Source organism: Urocampus carinirostris, chromosome 17, assembly GCF_059441175.1.
Source record: "Urocampus carinirostris isolate Australia breed hairy pipefish chromosome 17, RoL_Ucar_1.0, whole genome shotgun sequence".
Classification (NCBI taxonomy): Eukaryota; Metazoa; Chordata; class Actinopteri; order Syngnathiformes; family Syngnathidae; genus Urocampus; species Urocampus carinirostris.
The window spans coordinates 21,459,096-21,479,825 of record NC_142365.1 but is presented as its reverse complement, the minus strand read 5'-3'; the positions used below and the strand labels follow the sequence as shown (position 1 = coordinate 21,479,825).

Here is a 20,730-nt window from a genome sequence, read left to right as displayed (position 1 = left end):
AATTTTTTTGCCCAATCTTAAATTATTATTGCAAGTGCTACTAACATTGAAATAGAAACACAAAGAATTAGAAAGATTTTATTGAAACTTAGAATTGTTTTTGCAATCAAAGCCTGCAAAACAGTGTAGCATGGGCATCTAAGATGGAAAACAGGTAAGACAATAACTTAAAGCCTTACTTAGTACCTCGTCAAATGTAATAACAATCTGAAAAACTAAATATTGTATTTTACACATTTTTCAAATGGTAGATCTGGGTGTTTCCAAAAGTGGCCATTTGGAGACAACAAGTTCAAAGTATTTTACTTTGACCAAATTTTTAGACATTGTGAAAGAGTTGTAAATGTTTGACTTTCCTTTCCAGAAGTCTACCAATGATTGTGCACCATAGCGCATACTAATTGTGCGTAAAAATGAATCAGCATTAGCTTAGCGGATGTTTACTTTCGGCTCAGATTTGAAAACACACCTAAATGTATCCATATTTACGTTGAAAATATTGTTGGCTAACCAATGTGTCAATCCACAAATGAATCAGTCACTATTGGCCAAAGATTTTTTAACCCGAATTCGTCATGACGTTTTTTTTTTTTCATACAGGCCCTCAAAGGTTCTTACGTGGTAAGGAACGTGCAAAAAATGTGCAATTGGTCTAAAGAGGTGTCAATCAAAAGGTCAGAGGCTAACTCTGCAAGTATTGAATATAATCTGGCTATTCTGTTATGCTTTAAGGGTAATAATGAAGTCAAGCATTAGAATGAAGCTCGTCAAATAATGCAGTAATGCTTTTAGGCGGACTTTTTTTTATTCCGTCTGCCTTATCTTGTGTTTTTGGGTAAATATATTGTAGTGTTGGATTCAATGGATTTTTGGGAATGTAACCACTCCATATTTGTGAAGAATGGCATACTGGGTAGAAGTTACCAGCGCTTTTAGGTGAGCTATCCCTTTTTTTTTTTTTTTTTTATAGTTTTCAGGTATCTTGTTTCACATTGATTGTGATGTTTTGTATACTTTATAACTTGAGTCCCAATAGTTCAAGCCTTTCAATGATATGTGGCGTGATGTATTTCAGTGACATTGTACAGACACGTATTTGCTTCTCAACAAGTCCACAGAAAAATGCTTTTCACTGCCCGCAGCATTCCGTGAGATAAGAATGAATTGAATTTGTCAAAAAGCTAAGAAAAATTGCACACAGAAAAAAAAGGATTGATTTTTTTGGATGATGGAAGAAAATAGAATCATAGCGATTCATTTTAGAAGGAATGGTGTCTTCGGCCACTTTGGATACCAAACTAAGGTAAATGACACCAACCAAAGGAATTCACAATTTCAAACAGGTGAATCTAAGCACTGTACCTGTACTGGAACTTATGGTTTCTTTCCCAATGACATGTCCCAGTAGATCATACTGGTTGAGCCTGGAACCGTCCTCGGCCACAGAAACGGAGCGTTCGTCTTCTTGAGTCCAGAGATAGATCACCTCGTTGTTGGTGTACGCATCTGGGAAGCAGTTGCCAACATTCAAAGTCATCGATCGAGGCAGTTTTATTTCACAATCAGTCATTTTCTTTGTGTTTGATATTTTGACCCTCTTGGGTAGACCTGGGGGCCCTAGTTCTCGGGGGCCACATGTCCTGCATGGTTTTGGAGGTTTCTCTTCTTCGTCTCAAGTCATCCGAATGATAAGATTGTTAGCAAGCTAGCAGGAGCTTGCTAATGAAAATTTGACGAAGTTTACCTTTAAAGATATAAAGCAGGGGTGGCGAACAGGCGGCTCTAGAGCCGCATGGGGCTCTTGGCCAATCAGAATGCGGCTCTTTGCCTCATCATATTTTCTATATACTGTGGCTCTTTGCCTCGTTTCATGTTTAGTTTTTTCCCCTCTTGAAACACAATTGAATCCATCAGAGTTAATACAAATATTAAATATTATTTTGAAATTAATTTGGCAGAATTGTTGTTTTTATGCTGGTCTGGACACATAACTGACTGCCAATCATCCGCGTAGGTTACGTCTAATGCCGGGAAATTAAGTAAACATTTCATGCGCGTGCAGACTGTTACCCTCATGGTCAAAATGGCAAAATGCAAATAGTGTTCAGTGTTCATTTTACCTGTGAAAAGTGATGGGTCCTGGGGACACGCATGCTCAAAAATCTATGGGTCCCAACAGAGATCTATGGGTCCCCAAAATTTAGTGTTATCGAGGTTGAAATCGTAAATCGGCGACAAATATATAATATAAATCTATATATTCATTCAGTTTCAATCATCAAATTATTAATTCATTTTCTGCATCAAATTATTGTTTGTAATATAATGATTAAAGAGATAACCACACACCTGTCTGTTTTTATTTTTTCCTTTTATACTTCCTTTTTTTCTTAACTTCTTTATACAACATAATTCGTAATATCAATCATCAAAGCAAGTGAGCCATTTGAGAGCCGGCTCTTTTTAATGAGTTGAGCCAAAAAAGCCGGTTCTCTAAAAAAAGACGGACTTCCTTTCACTAGACAACGAGAAAATTCGAACCGCGAGACCAAAACAACAATGGCGGATCTGCCTGAAGAAAAGTTTGGAGTGCAGTAAATCTTTGTTAAAAAAAGTAATCGGGTAATAATGACAATTTTGTGGCAAAAAGTTTGCGTCCCGGGGACGCACGTTGATTTGAGACTATGCGTCCCCAGCAAAAATGATGCGTCTTGGCAAACGAGAACACTGAGTGTTATGTGTTATGTGTATTATGGGAAATAAAATGTTTTTAATTGTGTGTGTTTTTGTGTGTCTGTCTGTCATGGAAGGTCAGTGTGTGGTGTGGCTCTTTGACTCTCACAGTTAAAAATTTCGGCTCTTTGTGTCAAACGTGTTCGCCACCCCTGATATAGAGCATGAAATTTCAAGCTCTTAAGAGAGCTAGAGAGAGGGAATGTTAGATCATTAAAATAGGTCACTGAGTCTTTTGTCAACATAACGTGAGTTTCCAGCTATATTCAGTTTATTATTTAATCATCACAGAATTACTTCAATAATATCATTACTCAATCAGTTATGAATGCACTCATATTATTTGAATGACGTGTTTACTTGCTGTATCCTTTCTTATCAGTACTTTCCCAGCAACGGTCTTCCGCCCTTATCTTATCATACAACCTTGACATCTTAGCAATGTGCAGGACTAAATCTTGTAGAGGGGGTTCTTGTACACAGCAATAATCGACAGCAATGATCGACCATTTTTAACATGTGAATTCCCAGGAGAGCATGTTAGAGTTTAATTTTCCGTTTTTGTCAAATCCTATAAAACAGGGGGGGAAACATTTTCCCATGCATTTTGGGGTGAGCGCACTCCCGGCCGTCTTGGTGGGAGGGCGCTTCGCATCGATTGGTTCTGAGTGCACTCAAACTTTGTTATAAATGTCCTCAACTGGGTTGCCTCTCTCCAGCTCTGTTTTTTAAGTCCGAATACTCGCAGCGAGACATCGGAATGTCCTTTCACCTTCACTAACTATCCTGGTCAATGGAAAAACCTTTATTGGAGCAGAGAAACACCCAAAATCATGCAAGACATGCGGCCCTCAGGGACCGCAGGGCCCAGTTCTGCTCTAGGGCAGGGTAATCAAACTTTTTGGGCTAAGAATTTTCAGAAAAGGGCCGGGAAAAAAAACATTATTTAAGGGTAAAAGAAAATGTAAGCCTATCCAATTTTTCACATATTGTTGCTGCCATTTAGAAAGGACGTATGTGTTTTTGGCTTTTTTTTGTTTTGGAATTTTTGCACATCCAAGCTAGGAGAAAACAAAATATAACCCAACAATTGACCCAAAAGACTTTATAGAATAGCAGCGACAATATAGATTTATGAATAATCAAACATGCAAAGATGTTATATTTATTTTTTTTGTCTATAAACACAAATAATTAAATCAATCAAGTTTTCTGTCTCTTTCTCTCTCTCTCTCTCTCTCTCTCTCTCTCTCTCTCTCTCTCTCTCTCTCTCTCTCTCTCTCTCTCTCTCTCTCTCTCTCTCTCTCTCTCTCTCTCTCTCTCTTTCTCTCACTATTTTTTCTTTCTTTCTCTCTCTCTCTTTTCTTTCTCGTTCTCTCTCTCTCTTTTTCACTCAATCTGTCGTTTTCTCTTTTCACTTTTGCTTTCTCTCCCTCTCTTTATTTTTCTCTCTCTCTTTGTTTCTCTCTATTTCTCTCTCTATTTTTCGTTCTCTTTCTCTGGTTCGTTCTCTTCCTTTGTTTCTTTTTTGTCTTTCTCTTACTTTCTTGCTCCATTTCTCTTCTTTTCCTTTTATCCCCCTCCCTACCTCTGTCTCTCTCTCTTTTATTTTTTTATCTTCGTTTTTCTTTCTCTTTTTCTTTCACTCTTTTTCTCTTTTGCTCTCTTTCTCTGGTTTGTTCTGTCTTTCTTTGATTCTTTTTTGTCTTTCTTTCTCTCACTCACTTGCTCCATTTCTCTCTTTATCCCTCTCACTCTCTCTCTAGTTTTTTTTTCTCTATCTTCGTTTTTCCCTCTGATTTTCCTCTCTCTCTTTTTCTCAGTTTTGCTCTATTTCTGCAGTTTGTTGCTCTTTATTTGTTTATTTTTTTTCTTCACTCTCTTGCTCCATTTCTCTTTTTCTCTTTTTATCCCTCTCTCTCTCCCTCACTATCTCTTTCTCTATTTTTTTCTCTATCTTTGTTTTTCTCTCTTTTTCTCTCTCTTTTGCTCTCTTTCTCTGGTTCTTTCTCTTTGTTTCTTTTTGTCTTTCTTTCTCTCACTCTCCTGCTCTATTCCTGTCTTTCTCTTTTCACCCCCTACCCCTTTTCTCTATCCCTCTCTCTCTTTTTCACTTAGAGCACTCGTCCAGCCCCTGTGAGAGGTTTCTTCTACCATGTGGCCACCCAAGCTCAAGAGAGTTTGACAACCCTGACCAAAAACCTGGAAAAACAACCATACACGGTCCTTTTTAGTCCGCTTAAAACTATTTCACACCCTCTGAAAACGTGCACTCCGCAATCGTAATCTTCCGCTAAGAGTGTGGCTTACAGCTTCCGAATTTCAGGGGACAGGCGTGCGCATCCATGGGGAAATCCTCCAAGTGCATCGGACATTCGGCGTGAATCGTCAACCTTGAAGAGTCCGGGATGGAGAAACGGGACGAGAGGGCGGGGTCAAGCGGGTCGAGGGGGAAGGAAATACGACACAAGTCAAAACGCCAGCCGAGACACAACATACATCGTGAATTTTTACGGTTACTTTTATTTGTTAACCTGAACTTTAATGGAAATCGATACGAGCCGGCCAATGAGCTATTTACTGATTATACACGCCGGCAATCTTTGGATTGGAAAGCTGTGTCAGGGTAAAAGGAATATGTTTACCATTTAAAGACAACGCGTGCCATAAACAATCCTCATAAAAACAGCGCTTTATTTAAAAGCAAGGCCGAACCTTAGACGTAATGTAATGATATATGTCTAGAATGTTGTATAATTTCGAAACGAGTGTTTGTCGTAAATGTTTTAGAGGATTGAATAGCGTGCTCCCTTGCTACGGTATCTGCTTATTGCGGAAAGACTTTATCGCAGATTTTTATGAACTGATACGAAATTGCGATGTGTCGTTCGCGAAGGTAAAATCTCAATGAGTCGGCTTATTAAAGGGAGTCATAGATTTTTTCTTCTTCCTTCAATTAGACACAGAACGTGTTGTGTTCCTTTCTGCAGTTATGTGAATATGTTGGAAAATATTCCATCCTAAGGGGACTTGAGTATCTTAGTATCAAAGTTATCCATCTGGCTTGTTTGCTGTAGAGCTGTGACATCATTGAAGGAACCCAACACTTTCAAATGGCGAATTCCGTTAACACAACATGTGAGGCTAGCAAGAAAATTGTTGCAAAATATTCCATTCTACTCAAAAAATTTTGTCTCGAAGTTGACCCATCTGGCTTGCTCGTTGTAGAGCTGTGACATAAATGAAGGAACTAAACACTTTCAAATGGAGAATCCCATTAACACAACAAGTGAGGCCAGCTCCAAATTTTTGCAAAATATTCCACTCTTCTCAAGAAATTCAGTCTTAAAGTTGACCCATCTGGCTTGTTTGCTGTAGAGTTGTGACATCATTGATGAACTAAAAAATTTCAAATGGCAAATCCCATTAAAAAATATGTTAGGCCAGCTTTAAATTGTTTCAAAATATCCCATTCTCCTCAAGAAATTTAGTCTCAAAGTTGACCCATCTGGCCTGTTTGCTGTAGAGTTGTGACATCATTGAAGAACTTTCAAATGGCAAATTCATTTAACACAACATGTGAGGCCAGCTCCAAATTGTTGCAAAATATTCCACTCTACTCAAAAAATTTAGTCTTAAAGTTTACCCATACGGCTTGCTCGCTGTCATTGGAGGAACTCAACACTTTCAAACGGTGAATTCCATTAACACAACATGTGAGGCTTGCAAGACATTTGTTGCAAAATATTCCACTCTACTCAAGAAATGTAGTCTTAAAGTTTACCTACACGGCTTGCTCGCTGTCATTGGAGGAACTCAACACTTTCAAACGGTAAATTCCATTAAGACAACAAGTGAGGCCAGCTACGAATCAGACGGCCATTGAAGTGAACAGCGATTGCATCCCTCTTATTTTTGCATGGAAGTGATTGTGGCTTTGTGTTTGTGTTTTTTGAGGCGTGTGTCATGGTAGGTATTATTTTGTCTAGCTAGCTCCATACTACTACGTGATTTTTAACCGGCTAGCCTTGTTTTTTTTTCTACGTGTTTGTCGCCAGAGCTGTTGCCACTTTTTGTTATTTGTTCCCTGTTAGCCTTGCTGCTGCTCACTTTGTGTCGACTGAGGCTTTGGCAACTCTTCGTTGATTGTTCACGGTAAGCTCTCTGTTGGCGGCTTTTTTATTTTTCATTTTTTGTGTCCAGTTAGCCCCATTTAGGCTGCTCGCCCTTGGGAGTAACATTACTGAATCCACCTTCAACACAACACTTAAAGATTCTCCCAAAAACGACCTACACTTGGCTTAAAACCCTCGCAACCTCTTCGACAAATTAAAACGTAAAACAATATGAAAACTGTCTAGCTAGTGTGAAAGTGTTCCTCTGATGACGTCACAGCTCAGGATGACAAAGACAAGACATGCTGTCTTCAAAATGGATAATCTCATAAAATAATTTGAATCTACTAATTAACTATATAAAGATTTTAGGCAAAAACCATTACTATTTCTTCACATTTCACAAGTTTAGGAATTTGGAAATACCTTTAAAGTGAAGTTGGCTCCCCACCAATTAGGAGCCAGCTCCCGCTTTTCTTTCTCCCGAAAAAACTTGACGTCATTGGTCAAGATGTATTATTTCCCAGGGATTCTGTGTTCTTATTTGAAGTTCAATTTGTTGAGTATATTGAGATTTGAAATTATTTTGCATTGTATAAATATTTTAATTTATATTTTGTGTCTTTCAGGGATCCTGTGTTTTGTTTTTTTGTTTTTTTTAATATGTAACCAATTTGAAAGTTTAAGTTGTATTTAATAGTTTATTTGCTGTGGCAGTGAAAAGTAATTTTTTTTGAATTACTTTTGGTTGGGTTGTGTGTATTTCAGGGATTCTTTGTTTTTAATATTGACTGGTGCGAGGGGATAACATTTTCATATACAATTCTAAAATAACAAATGTTAACACTATGTCACTGGCGAGCTATGCTCAGTATCTGTACGTGGGCTACTCAGGTGTTCTTAGGGGGCTGCTTGGTGCCCACGGGCATGACGTTGGAGACCCCTGAAGTAGCATGAATAAATAAAGGCTACAGTAATAAAGTAGTGGAATTCATTTTTATCCATCTATATATCTATATAGCCTGGTCATATCCCTCGAGATGGGTGACCGACAGCAATTCAACGGATGGGCAGGGCGCCTCCATGATGCGGCAGGGGTAAACCAGTTAATTCATTTTTCTAAATTATTAATTCCTTTTTGTGCATTTTATTTACATTGTTATTGATAATAGACAGATTAAAGCAATAAAAGGGCCGCTTGATGGATGAAAGAGAAGACTCTTTCGAGAGACAAGGCCAAAAGAGCCGACTCTCTAAAAAGAGCCGCATTGCCATCACTAATACGATATACATATTGTTAAGTTGAAAATGGCATTACTGACAGTAATTGATTTTGGTGAAAAATGCTAAAAACTGTTACATTTGGAAACCATAGTTACACTTAATGAATCTTATTCTATGAAATCACTAATTAATTAGTATTAATATAGTACAATGACTAATTAGTAAATAGTTAATTTTAAGATTTTTCTATACAATAGGGGACTTCTACCCATAGTAAACAATAACGAAAAAATACTGGATTGCAAAATGATATTGTATGCAATAATGACAGTTAACGATTCTACATTCATCAGTCTCGCTAGCGTACTATTCAAAACTACAAATAAGCAAAAATTGACCCGAAAAAATACAAGTGTATTTATTTACGTTCAAGAAAGTACTTGTGGTGTGTTTGTTGACTGGGACCAGCGTAGGAAATCTTAAATGTGCGGTAAAAAGTAATTAATGTGAGCTTGAAATTAAGCCACATTTGCAGCATCATACCTCATGGTGTAAAGCAGCGTGCCGTTATCAACTAATCGCAGAAGTTTGTTAGGAGTAGTCATGTTGTGAGCCACGGATTTCTTGCCGTTGTGGAAAAATGTGTCTGGGGTCCAGATCTTGCTCGCGAGGAGGTTATTGAGGGGCAACACCTGCATGGGCCCGTCGAATTTCAGCCGCTCATCTCTCCAACTCTGGCGGAAAAATACATCGATGGTGTATTCCTGCGGGAAGCAGAAGAGAAAAACATGAAAGGACTTAGCTGAATGGCTAAAAACAGACGTATATACGGTATACTGTATAGCAGTTTTCCGCGGACCAATTTAATATCAAGTCATGTTTATTTGTTTGGCCCTTAATCACAAGGAGTCAAAGGACAGAAAACAGATTTTTTCAAACTACAGACTATTATGACACCATTCCCTGATCTAAGACCGACATGAGGGCAAGGAAAAACTCAAAAACCTCAGCTTGAGAAAAACAAAGAAAACCTTGAGAAGGGATGGCGCATGAGGTAATTCCCCTTCCAGGAGGACCAGGCTGCAATGGATGTTGCATTAACAAACAATGAAATAAAGATAAAATAGAAAATAATTACAATATCCTCATGCCACGGTCCACTAATGAAATTTGTAATGATAACGATAGCAACAATAACAATAATGAAAATATGCTTCAATCCACTGTGTTATGACTAGGCCATGAGATATCTGAATGACACAATAATATTCCCATTCCCACATTGCTCTAATCCAGTGCCACGTTTTACAAATTCATTTAGCCACAACAATGTTGTACAAAGATTGCCCAATCACGTATTCCTTTAAGATAAAACATTCTAGAAAACGTGTGTCATGATTACCTATTTGAATCACCTATGCCCAGTCATTTTGGCGCCAGACGGTCTGATTGGCTCCCTGTCCTTTTTAAACCCGGTCTTGTCACTCTCTCTAGCTGTCAGTCCGTCTGGGAACCTCTGTTGATACAAGGCAAGCCTTTTTGACCCTGACTCCCGCCTGTCCCGTTTTTGCTCCTGTTTTTCCACCTGTCCGTTCCTGATCCTGTTTTTTGATCCAGGCTACATCTGCTATCCCGACCACGTCTGCTCTCCCGTCCCAGCTTACAACCAATTTCTGACCCCTACCCCGTTTTTGCTCTCCTGTCCCGGCTATTGACCTGTTTTTCGTCCCTGACACCGCCATTGTCCGCTACGGAATATCCACTTCCGTATTCGGATCCCAATCCAATTGCGAGAGCGACTTGCTTCCTGCAACTTTCTACCCGCGTCCAGCGAGCACCGGATCGTGGGCGCAGCCCTTCCTCTTTCTTTCAATAAAACTTGTGGTTACAGTTACTCAATTGGGTCCTGATTCTGTTCTGGTCGTGAGAACATGGTACCGTGAGTAAAATTAGCGTGACAATGAAATAAAATCTAATACCTTTTCCTATGTCATTACAGGGTTGGGAAAGTCACTTTAAAAATGTGATCCAACACAGTTACTACCGGTAGTCACTTGTTGAAAAATGTGATAAGTAACATAGTCCGAATACTATAATATTGCAGTAAGGGAAGTTGAACACTTTTAATTACTTTTGTATTACTCCAACACAAAATATGAAAAGAGAAAATGAAAATAACTGAAATAAAATTCAAACATTTTGTTCAATATAAATGATCAATGTTATCTTGAAAACAATAATCAATAACAATAATCATGAATACAAAGTGAGACATTCTCAAAATATAAGGATACGACTTTATAGTGTAAGGCAGCAGGTTCAGAGATACTCGTATGACGGAAAACACCACATAGCAGTCGTTGTCACCATGAGAATTATTGTTATTATAATAGATACTCATATTATATAGTATGCTGAGATGGAGATGACAGTGAAAGTGGTGTTGGTGATGATAATAAGGATGATGATGATGAAGTGACTGTGCATCCACAAAACTTATGTGAATATGTATATTCTTGAGGTGTTTGTTGTATGTAAATATGCAGGATTTTTAGCGATAAGACACAATTTTTAAGGAAGTGAGGTAGGATCAAATAAGCATATGCTTCTGATTCCTTTTCGGGCATATTAGGTTTATCTTGTTTTTGTTTTTTGACCTGTTGTTTTGTTTTATTTTTGTTTCATTCATTCATTTAAGCACAGAATATAATACATTTCTAGAAAAAAAAAATCACCATTTCACCAGAAGACGGCAGTAGCCTTTTGGTGACCTTGCCCTTTTTGTGATAATTTTAGCCCATCCCATTTTTGACATGCCGACTGTGAACAAAAAAAAAAGAAAAGTTGACTGTGAGGGCCGCCGCTCTCAGGAGAATTTTTTCACCAAAATCCGAAACAATTGCGTCGGCCTAATTTTCCAAGAGAGTGTGGCTGTCACATTACTCTAAGGCAGGGGTCACCAACCTTTTTGAAACTGAGAGCTACTTCACGGTTACTGAATCATACGAAGGGCTACCAGTTTGATACGCTCTTCTGAAATAACAAATTTGCTCAGTTTGCCTTTAGTTATACATTATTTATAATGATTAGTAATACTCACCTATGTAAAGACACTGATCATGTTAATGATTTCTAACAATGATTATCAAAAATGACAACAAGGTGGGAAACAGATATCAATATTCAACACTTTATCTCTATTAATCACAGTATTTGTTACATTTTCAGATGATCACTTACATCACTACATTTTAGCAAAAAATATCCCATTTGCACAAGCCACTGACATGCCCTGTTAACAAATCATGAACTATGTTGCAACATGTTTCAAAAAGTTAACAATTATGTAATGTTAAACAAAATCAACTTACATATTTTTAAATATGTAATACATTTTTTATTTCACATTTTGAACTAATGGCCAAGTCTGTGTTATGTTTAACAAAATTATAACTTTTAAATGTCATGAACACACTTTTAAATTGAACACAATTCTTCAATATTTTAATTCAACTTTGCCATGGCACTACCATGTTGTCACTGACTACATCTGGTATCCGTCCTTGGTTAGTGGGAAGACTGGCATTGCATGCTGTTCACCAGTGTGTTGTAATCTGGTGTGTAACTTGACACTGCAACTGTGAGTGAGTCTCTCAGATGTGCATCAGTGAGGCGTGTTCTGTGTTTGTTTTTGATGAAGTTCATGTCAGAAAATGCTGATTCACAGAGATAGGTTGAGCCAAACAGGCTGGCAACCTTCATGGCTGCTGTGCATACTCCACTGTACTTCTCTGTGTCAACAAGGCGCCAAAAGTTTGGTGCAGCCTGGTAGGCTTTGAGATGGAGATCATTTTGCAATGTTATAATTTCAATCTCCACCTGTCCAGCATCCAAGTTGAACGTTGCACTTAACTGCTCAGCAAAGCATGTTGTGTCCCCATTCATGAAAGGGTTGGAAATGAAGAACACACATGGTTCAAGCTGATGAAGGTCACAAAACCTATTCTCAAACTCTTGCCCAAGTCTGTTTATTACTTCAATGTACTTTTCTGCCACTTTTTCAAATGTCTCAGATGCAGAAGCATTGTCTTTCAGCACTGACTGCACAGAGGGAAAGTGCAGAACTTTTTTTCTCTGTAAATCTGCAGAGAATGCATTCATTTTGGCTTTAAATGCATTTAAAGCACTTATCATATCGACAACAGTCTTACCTTTGCCTTGCAGCTGGCAGTTCAGGAGGTTTAATTTCCCAGTAATGTCCACCAAAAATGCAAGGTCAAGTGTCCACTCTGTGTCCTCTAGCAGTGAGACATCTTCGCCTTTGGACTGCATGAACTCTTTGATTTCACGCAAAAGAGACAAAAAACGATGCAAAACTCGTCCTCTGCTGAGCCATCTGATTTCTGTGTGTAGCAGTAGGTCCCCATATTCTGCTGACATCTCCTCTAATAGTACCTTGAAAATCCTGTGCTGCTTTGCTTTGGAGCGGATGTTGTTTATGATTTTCACAACGGGAGTCATCACGTGCCCAAAGCCGATCACTTTCGCACACAACGCCTGCTGGTGAATGATGCAATGGTAATGCAGAAATTTGGGGAAGTCTGGGTCACGTTTACAGTGAGCGATGAAACCTGTCTGTCGGCCGACCATAGCAGGAGCCCCGTCTGTTGTCACCGCTACCAGCTTTTCCAATGGCACCTTTTTCTGCACGAAAAACTCCTTCACCGTGTTATAAATGTCAACTCCTCTCGTAGTTGTCTTTAAGGGCAGTAGTGTCAGGAGTTCTTCTTTTGTGGAGAAATCATTAAACACCATCCGGATAAAAACCAATAACTGCGCTGTACTGCTGCTGTCCACGGACTCATCGCACTGGAGGCTAAACCACTTGCACTTCGCCAGATCCTGCTCCAACTGATCGACCAAGTTACTGGACATAGCTGATACTCGTCTTGCCATCGTAGATGCCCCCAGTTGGACGTCGGAAAGAGTGGAGATTAGGTCGCTTCCATTTTTCTCGTCTTTAAATACAGTGTTAGCAATTAATAACATCGCTTCTTTGACAACTTCTCCATCTGTAAATGCCTTTTTTTTCTTGATCAGAAAATGTGTAGCTCTAAACGAGGCTTCGGTTGCTTTTTGTGAGTTTTTGGCCGGCCTCGTAAAAAAAGACTGTTGCTTACCCAGAGCGGTCTTTAGCTCACGGGCTTTTTCTGCCCGTAGGGCGCTTGCAGGTGGATATTTATCATGGTAGCTTTTGTGACACGTATTGAAATGTCTCTCCACATTGTGCCGTTTTGCTGTCGCCACGGTCGTCCCGCAAATCAGACACACGCAGGTTTCTTTTACAGTCGTAAAAAAGAACTCCTATTCCCATTCACTGTGAAAGAGATACGTTTTCTTTCTTTTTTCTGCCATGTTTTTGGGGTACGAAAGTGCATACAGCGCCCGCTAGCTTACTCTCCACATCCCACAAGCTCTACTTTACTGCCCATAGGTAAATATTGTGCGCGTTAACCTTAAAGTATTTTTAAGATAGTATTTTTTAAATCTATATACATACAAGTGTGATTAAAAAAATAATAGCAACAGAACAAAATTAATTTTTAGACGCAGCTCTCTATGAGATGTGCTATTTTTGGAACAGGCCCGCGGGCGACTCATGTGGTCCTTGCGGGCGACCGGGTGCCCGCGGGCACCGTGTTGGTGACACCTGCTCTAAGGCTTAGAGTCTAAGCTAACTGGAAACTAACACTGTAAAAAGTTGAAGCAGCTTGAAGCTGTTTTAATGGCACCGCATTGCTTTGACCCTGTGGGTCAAGTGAAAAATGCGACTAAATGCTACAAAGACGGGCTAAAAGGACGCAACGCTGATCGACAAGAACTGCAAACCTTTCACGGAGGCTGAATTTATAAAAGACTGTTCAAAGAATGCCAGACTGAATAGTCACCCGTTACACGCTTCCCATATCCGTCCCGCTTTCCCAAAAGTGTGGACACCCCTGATGTAGGACCTTTGATTTCCGGCCCTAAGTGAATAAGGATACACAGTGCACGGAAATGTCTGTGTACAATTCAAATTTTTACAAGTTAGATTGAAGTGACCTAACTTTCCAGCGGAACAATATACTATTTCATAATTGGAATATGTCCTAGCCATTCACATAACAATGTAGTCCATGATTCCTCTAAAGGAGTTGGTGTCCTGGCAACAGAGGTCCTCATTAGCCTCGTCGAGCGCCTGTATCGACTCGGGTCAATCGATAATTTGCTCTTTCTGGTACATCCAAAGGCTTCTCGTAGGCACCGACGTGGAACTGAAATCTCTGTGGGTGATAATCAAAAACTGCTCATCATTTCCAAGGCCAGTGGACCCGGCAGGGGGATTTCTAAAGCCTCTCTACACATCATAACGGCCTCCAAACCAAGTGGATGTAATACGTCTAGCCCTTGCGCTGCTCCGACATGCTGCTTTGTCTCGAACAATACAACAACACATTTGTTCACAATTTGTATTTTGTCCTCATGATTGAACCCCACAGTTGAGTTTTGTTTTATACTGCCAGGTATATTTTAGAATCTGTTGAGATTATGAAGTGATTAACTGATATATTTATTCTGTTTTTAATATTGGACACCTTTAAAGGAGATTTCATAGGATGCCGGGATGTTATTTTTATTATTATTGCGCTCCCTAGTGGTCAATGGGTGATAGTTTAGTTTAATCTTTGGTAGACACTCTAAATAAAGAGAGAAGACATCAATGAATAACTTGCAAGGAGGACAGGGAAGAACGCTCTCAGATAAGAGATACAAACCTGTTCTAAGATCTCCCTCTGAACGCTTTCTTTTCATCAAATGACTTAAACGGTCAAGAAAGCAGATCAGTTGTATTTGAATCGTCATGAAGACCTGGCTCAATTCATGTAATCCCCGATGCTTGTGTTCGGGTCCGACAGACTACTGCGGTTGCGTAACAACTCTCACAAGCCACACCTTCTGAGCCTGTATCTCCCGGACTGTATATCCATTACTCATAAAACAGATGACCTGGAGCTACGACTTCTGGGAAACCCCTGTGTGATATTTGAATTTTAATTATCACAGAGACCTGGCTCAACCGGAGGATCCCCGATGATAGTGTGAAGCAAGCCAACCACTCTCCACTTCTTTCACTAAAAGGAAAAGCCTTTCAACGTTGTTGTAAAATTGTATAACAACGATAAAGACCATTCATTCATTCATCAACTCTAAGTGGTGTGAAAATCAAAGAATAGTAACATGATTGGCTGAAATGATGTAATAGTAAAAACAACAAACAACTGTCCGCAATAGTAGTCAGAACAAATAACTTCAGTGCGCACCAATAGTCTAAATAACCAACTGGCATCCTATGAAATGCCCTTTGCAGGTGTCCAATATTAAAAAAAACAGGATAAACTTATCAGTATCATGAATCACAGTAAGTAAGGTAACTCACATTAAAGGTTTGACAGAATACTTTATAGCTAGGTTTCAAACTTATCTAACAATCGATTCAGCTCTACTGCAAGTTGTTTATGTCACATATTTTCGTAACATGGATGGAGACTACCAGAGCACAAAACGCGAATCAGAACTGCATTGCGTAAAATGTGAGCCCTGTATTTCTAGACAACAGCTCTATTGTAACCATACTGTTGAGTATAGTGCCAGATTGCAACACAGATGTAGTTATTGTGCTGTGGTCATTGAAAGTTTCCTTGGTGACAGACCAAATTGCATTCGCTTGTCATCCTTCCTCGAGGATTAAAGGAGACTCTAACGACCTGACAACGACTCCAATGACAGGTGTTTTTGATACAGCTGGCACAAACCGGGGAAATTAGGTGTTGATGCCTTTGGCTACGGAGCGCCAAAGGCACCATTTCACCGCACACCCGACGCCGTTTTTAGCTGCTTCGTTTCCGTTGTGCCATTTTCGTTTTTGCTTCAAGTTTTTTATATCATGTGTTTTCCGATCATGTGACTGTTTAATATTCACTATACTAAGACAAGCACATATGTACTACTACTACTGTGAGTGCCAGGGCAACCATACTGCGGTAGTGCCAGATTGCAAAAATTATGTGTCTTTTTGTGCCGTTATCGTTGATGGTTGTCGGGGTAAAGGAAATTTTCAGGGACCTGACATTGACGCCAATGATACAGAAAGAGAAGTATAGCGTTTTTGAAAAGATAACTTCCACTGCTGTTCAGTTTCCTGGCTGCCGCTCCAAAAAATGCATACTTTAGCTGCAACTCTATATAAGCCGCAGGGTTGAAATTGCAGTTTATAGTTAAACAATTACGGTACCACTTCTTACGAGCTGAATTTGTTCCAGGATCATGCTCATAGCTCAAATTTCTTGAGTAACGAGTTATCAAGGTGAAATAATTTAAACAATTTAAAAACAAATTAGTCCTATCCCGTCCACCCAAAAACATACAGGTGATCAGCTATGAAACACATATTCCTGTCACCAAAAACACATTCAAATAGTAATTAGACATAAAAAAAAATGGTAATATATGCTCTGCCCTGTGAGATTCGATCTGCAGCCTCAGTGGAACAGTTTCATTCTAGGTTTAAAACACACTTCTATAGCTCATGAATGACCTATATTTCATGTAGACAATATCTGTGTATTATTTGTTGTGGCAGGGGATTAACCTCATGTGCGGTCCCTTCTCAAGGATTCTTCATTTTCCTCATGTTGAGGTTTCTGAGTTTTTCCTTGTCCTCGTGTAGGTTTTAGATCAGGGGATGGTGTAACAATAATCTGTGGTCTGTGCAGCCCTTTGAGACTCCTTGTGATTAAGGGCGTCACAAATAATCATGACTTGACTCAACTCCTGGAAGTGAAAGAAGGGAGCTGGCTCCCCACCAACCAATGGGTGGTTCCCTTTGAGACTTTCTTTTTTGAAAATTGGTCAATATAAATTTTTTTTACTGATTCTGTGAGTGATCAAAACGGCTCTATGAGATGACTTTTAAAAGTGAGCTGTTTTGAAGTCGGACCCAATTGAATGGGAAGCAGAAAGAAACAAAGACCAAACCGGAAAAAGTGATACAAGGAACAAAGTAACAAACAAAACTTGATCACAAAACAAATAATATCCAAACAAAATCAACCAACCTGGGCCAAAGAGATGCAATGACCCGACGCGGTGTGCTCTCCGAGAAGTCAATATAAAGGCCTATACAAATTAGGAAATGACTTAATTAGATAAATAAAATGATATTAATGAGATAAAATCCGAGTTTATAATGAGTGTACGTGCTGCGGAGTAAAGGCTGGGGCGGGTCGGGTTCAGTTTTAGGGAGGAGACTGAGATAGCAAACCTGTCACTTTGTACATCTTCCCTGTATTCTATATGTTTTTTGATCATTTCACATAGTCTACAATGTATTTTAATACAAATACATTTTAAAATCTCACGTAACATTTTCCCAAAAGTCAACACACCCCCGCCCTCGTCCCGTAACTTCCCTTTTTCGCTTTTTTGTCCCTTTTCAGAGCACACGGAAGTTGATAATCTGCCAGTTCCCCTCCACCAAGCCATCTTCTCAATTCAAAGATGATTCAATTCACCCGGACAGGCAAATAAAACGCGATTCCTTTCGGCTGTCTGTCAAAGGGAGTTTTCCAGTCTTGCATTTATACATATTTCTACATAATAGCGCGTGTTCCATCAAAGACAGCACCGATTTGGAGCCGTTCTCTCTGAAGAAGAAAAACATCGGAGTCCTGAGGGCTAATCTGACTCTTGTTAGTAGAGTAGATTGTTAGGTTTTTAAAATGCTTAAAACGGAGGAACTGGTTGTGTTTATCAAATGTTTTCCATCCCGGTTTTTCTCTTTATAAGCTTCACGTTCTCATTAAGTACGGAACAGGACATAAACAGGCACCGGAGGCAATTTCTTTACATCAGTCAGGCAACGTCTTTTTATGGGCCTGCTTGTTTTGGAAGGAAATCACCAATAAAAGCAGGAGATTCATTTGACAGTATTCACCTTCTTTCGTGTCTCGTAGTTTGCGCGGTGTCAGTTACGGCGTGTGAGGTTTATTGTTTTTGGCAGTTTGCCCGAATGAAAATGCGCATGGGCTTTGCGCGTGTGCAGAAGTGCCAGCCATGTTTTTTATATCCCAACGACTTACTTTTTCGAACTAGTCTTTTTATGTCCGGCTACCGATGAAATCGGAATCCTACATTTCGGTGATCCTTTAAAGCAGGAGTGTCAAAGTAATTTTCACAAAGGGCCTGCCAGGACCAGAACGGAAACAGGACCCAGTTGTGTTATGTTTCTCACAAGTTTTATTGAAGGAAAGAGGAAGGGCTGCACCCACGATCCGGTGTTCGCAAGACGCGGGAAGCAAGTCGCTCTTTTACTTGGATTGTGATCCGAACACGGAAGTGGATCTTCCGTAGCGAGCAATAGCGGTGTCAGGGATGGAAAAACAGGTCGGTAGCCGGGACTGGGAGAGCAAGGCGTGGTCGGGTCGGAAACGAGTCATAGGCCAGAACGGAAGAGTAGACGCATTCGGGGACATAAAGAGGTTGTAAGCCGGGACGGGAGAGCAGACGTGGTCATGATCAAAACGGGTTGAAGCCGGAGACAGATGGGAGCAAAAACGGGACAGGTGGGAGTTAGGGTTGAAAAAGGCTTGCCTAGTATATACTGAGGTTCGCAGACAGACTCACAACAGGGGACTGACAGGACTGGGTTTTAGTAGGGACAGGGAGCCAATCAGAACCCCTGGTGGTTGGCGCCAAATGAGCGGGCACAGGTGAGCCACATCAGTAATCATGACAGGGCCACATCAGTGTAATGGCTGTCCTTAGAGGGCCTGACATAACTTTAAAATGTAACGTATTTTCCAGGTATAAAATGCGCTTTATAACCCGATGTGCCTTATATACAGTAATCCCTCGGTTATCGCGGTTAATGGGGACCAAAACCACCGACGAAAAGTGAAAATCTGCGAAGTAGCCCCTTCAAAAATGCTTAAAAAAAAGTTTTTCTTTTTTAATTATTTTATTTAATTATTATTATTTTTTAGACCTGCGAAGCTCTGAACCCGCGAACGTGGAACCGCGAAGTAGCGAGGTCCCACTGTATTGCAAAATATAAACGATAAGATTAGAAATGCGAATTGTGTGCTTACTGGTGAAATTGATAAGCATCACTGACCTAAATGCAAAACATAGTATGCAATGGGAATCAAACCCAAGTACTGGCGGTGAGAGAGCCAACACATTACCACTACCATTGGTGTAGAATATACAGCCCGCAGGCCACATCTTTTTGATTTAATTTAGGTTTTACAGGAGATATTTTATACAGAGAGCAAAGAATTCTAAGTTTGTTTATTCAGGAATAATATTCCTGTCTGTTTTCGATTCATATTTAAAACAAGTTTTAGTGTATTTATCAAATATTTATCCTGTTCGGCCCGCGACCAAAGATGTAGTTTGAGTTTTGTCCCATTGAGGAATTGAGTTTGACACCCCTGCAGTAGACCATCAGTGGTAAAAATATGACTCGGCACGTTTAGTTTTGATGACTCAGCATTTTCACCCCAGAAAAACATTTCACTCCCCCGGGCCAGGACGACATTGAATATCAACATCATCTTTTAAAGGCAGCTGGGTAGGTGACACTAGATGTGAAAAATACCGAAAAGGCTGAGACATTCCATTCTCTCAAGCCCAAACAACATTGAATATCAACACCATCTTTTACAGAGAGTCAGGTAGGTTACCCCAGATGTGAAAACTTCCTAAAAACGTTGACTTGGCATTTTTGGTTTTGTTGACTCAGCAGCTCTCCCAGAAAGACATTCTACTCTTCCAGGATAAAACAAGTTAGGCGAGGAACAAAATCTTTTACAAGAAATAAGGGACAAGACATCATAAATGACTTTGCGGGAGATGCTCTAATAGCGCACAGCCATTTTAGTTATCGGTGTAAGCTAACACGTGAGACAGTTTTGATTTACCGGCCGGAAGGTATCTGTTGTCCCTAGATGTTTTGTCCCTAACAATGTTAGTCAATCATGTGAAGGCGTCTTGCTTTAGACAATACGCAGCAGGCCGGAGATGACATTTGCCTGCATGAGGCGATGACACGCAGCACTTCCTGCAGGCAAGGCATCCATTTTCACCCTTCTTTTCAGCTTCACCGAGCATTGTAATAATTAGTTGAAGATTTGATTGATGGACCGGAAAGTAATTAACGGTCATTTTTTTATCCTCTGCCGTGAATAATTGTCCTAACATGCCTTTTTATTACCGTATTTTACGAACTAAAAGGTACATCTAAAAAATAAATACCAGAGGTTTATACACTACTTTCACAGCCAAATTCAACTTTATAAGGTTTCCAAAGCAAAATGTGCAATTTCTCCGGTACCATAAGAGATGAAACTCGGTGTGAATCATGTATTTTGCAGATCTATAAATATATTTGTGATTTGCAAATGTGAATTTTAATCTTTCATCTGCATTTAGCAAGATATATGATTTTCATATCTTGAGTAAATTGCGAATATATCAGTGGATCTAAACAAGGGGTCTCCAACCCTTTTCAAGCAGAGAGCTACATTTTGCAACTTATTAGTGCAAAGGGCACTAGTTT

At 39.6% G+C, this 20,730-nt stretch overlaps 2 protein-coding genes across 4 annotated transcripts in view; both read right to left on the bottom strand.

Moving 5' to 3' along the window:
• Window positions 1-20,730, bottom strand: part of gabra3 (gamma-aminobutyric acid type A receptor subunit alpha3) — a 160,193-nt gene that overhangs the window by 32,599 nt on the left and 106,864 nt on the right. For both annotated transcript variants that reach the window (XM_088320438.1, XM_088320439.1), the window contains exons 5-7: window positions 8,616-8,836; window positions 5,044-5,126; window positions 1,363-1,506 (exon numbers count right to left, since the gene is read on the bottom strand). In XM_088320438.1, the coding sequence (XP_088176564.1) occupies window positions 1,363-1,506; window positions 5,044-5,126; window positions 8,616-8,836 (448 nt within the window). The remainder of the gene's footprint in view (window positions 1-1,362; window positions 1,507-5,043; window positions 5,127-8,615; window positions 8,837-20,730) is intronic.
• On the bottom strand, window positions 11,031-13,771 carry LOC148349498 (general transcription factor II-I repeat domain-containing protein 2A-like). Of its 2 annotated transcripts, none has more exons than XM_088321606.1 (2): window positions 12,284-13,771; window positions 11,031-12,214 (listed from the first exon to the last, which is right to left on the bottom strand). In XM_088321606.1, the coding sequence occupies exons 1-2, from the start codon at window positions 13,119-13,121 to the stop codon at window positions 11,640-11,642; spliced, it is 1,413 nt and encodes a 470-aa protein (XP_088177732.1). In that variant the 5' UTR covers window positions 13,122-13,771; the 3' UTR covers window positions 11,031-11,639. The 2 variants fall into 2 exon arrangements, with proteins under 2 accessions (XP_088177732.1, XP_088177733.1); XM_088321607.1 differs by having other exon boundaries at window positions 11,031-13,090; window positions 13,253-13,771.

Excerpts from the sequence above, each read along its gene's own strand:
- LOC148349498 (XM_088321606.1), bottom strand. The coding sequence starts at position 13,121 with ATGTTATTAATTGCTAACACTGTATTTAAAGACGAGAAAAATGGAAGC. Across the intron at positions 12,215-12,283 it reads CTGCCAGCTGCAAGGCAAAG|ATTTACAGAGAAAAAAAGTT; the intron begins GTAAGACTGTTG and ends CATTCTCTGCAG.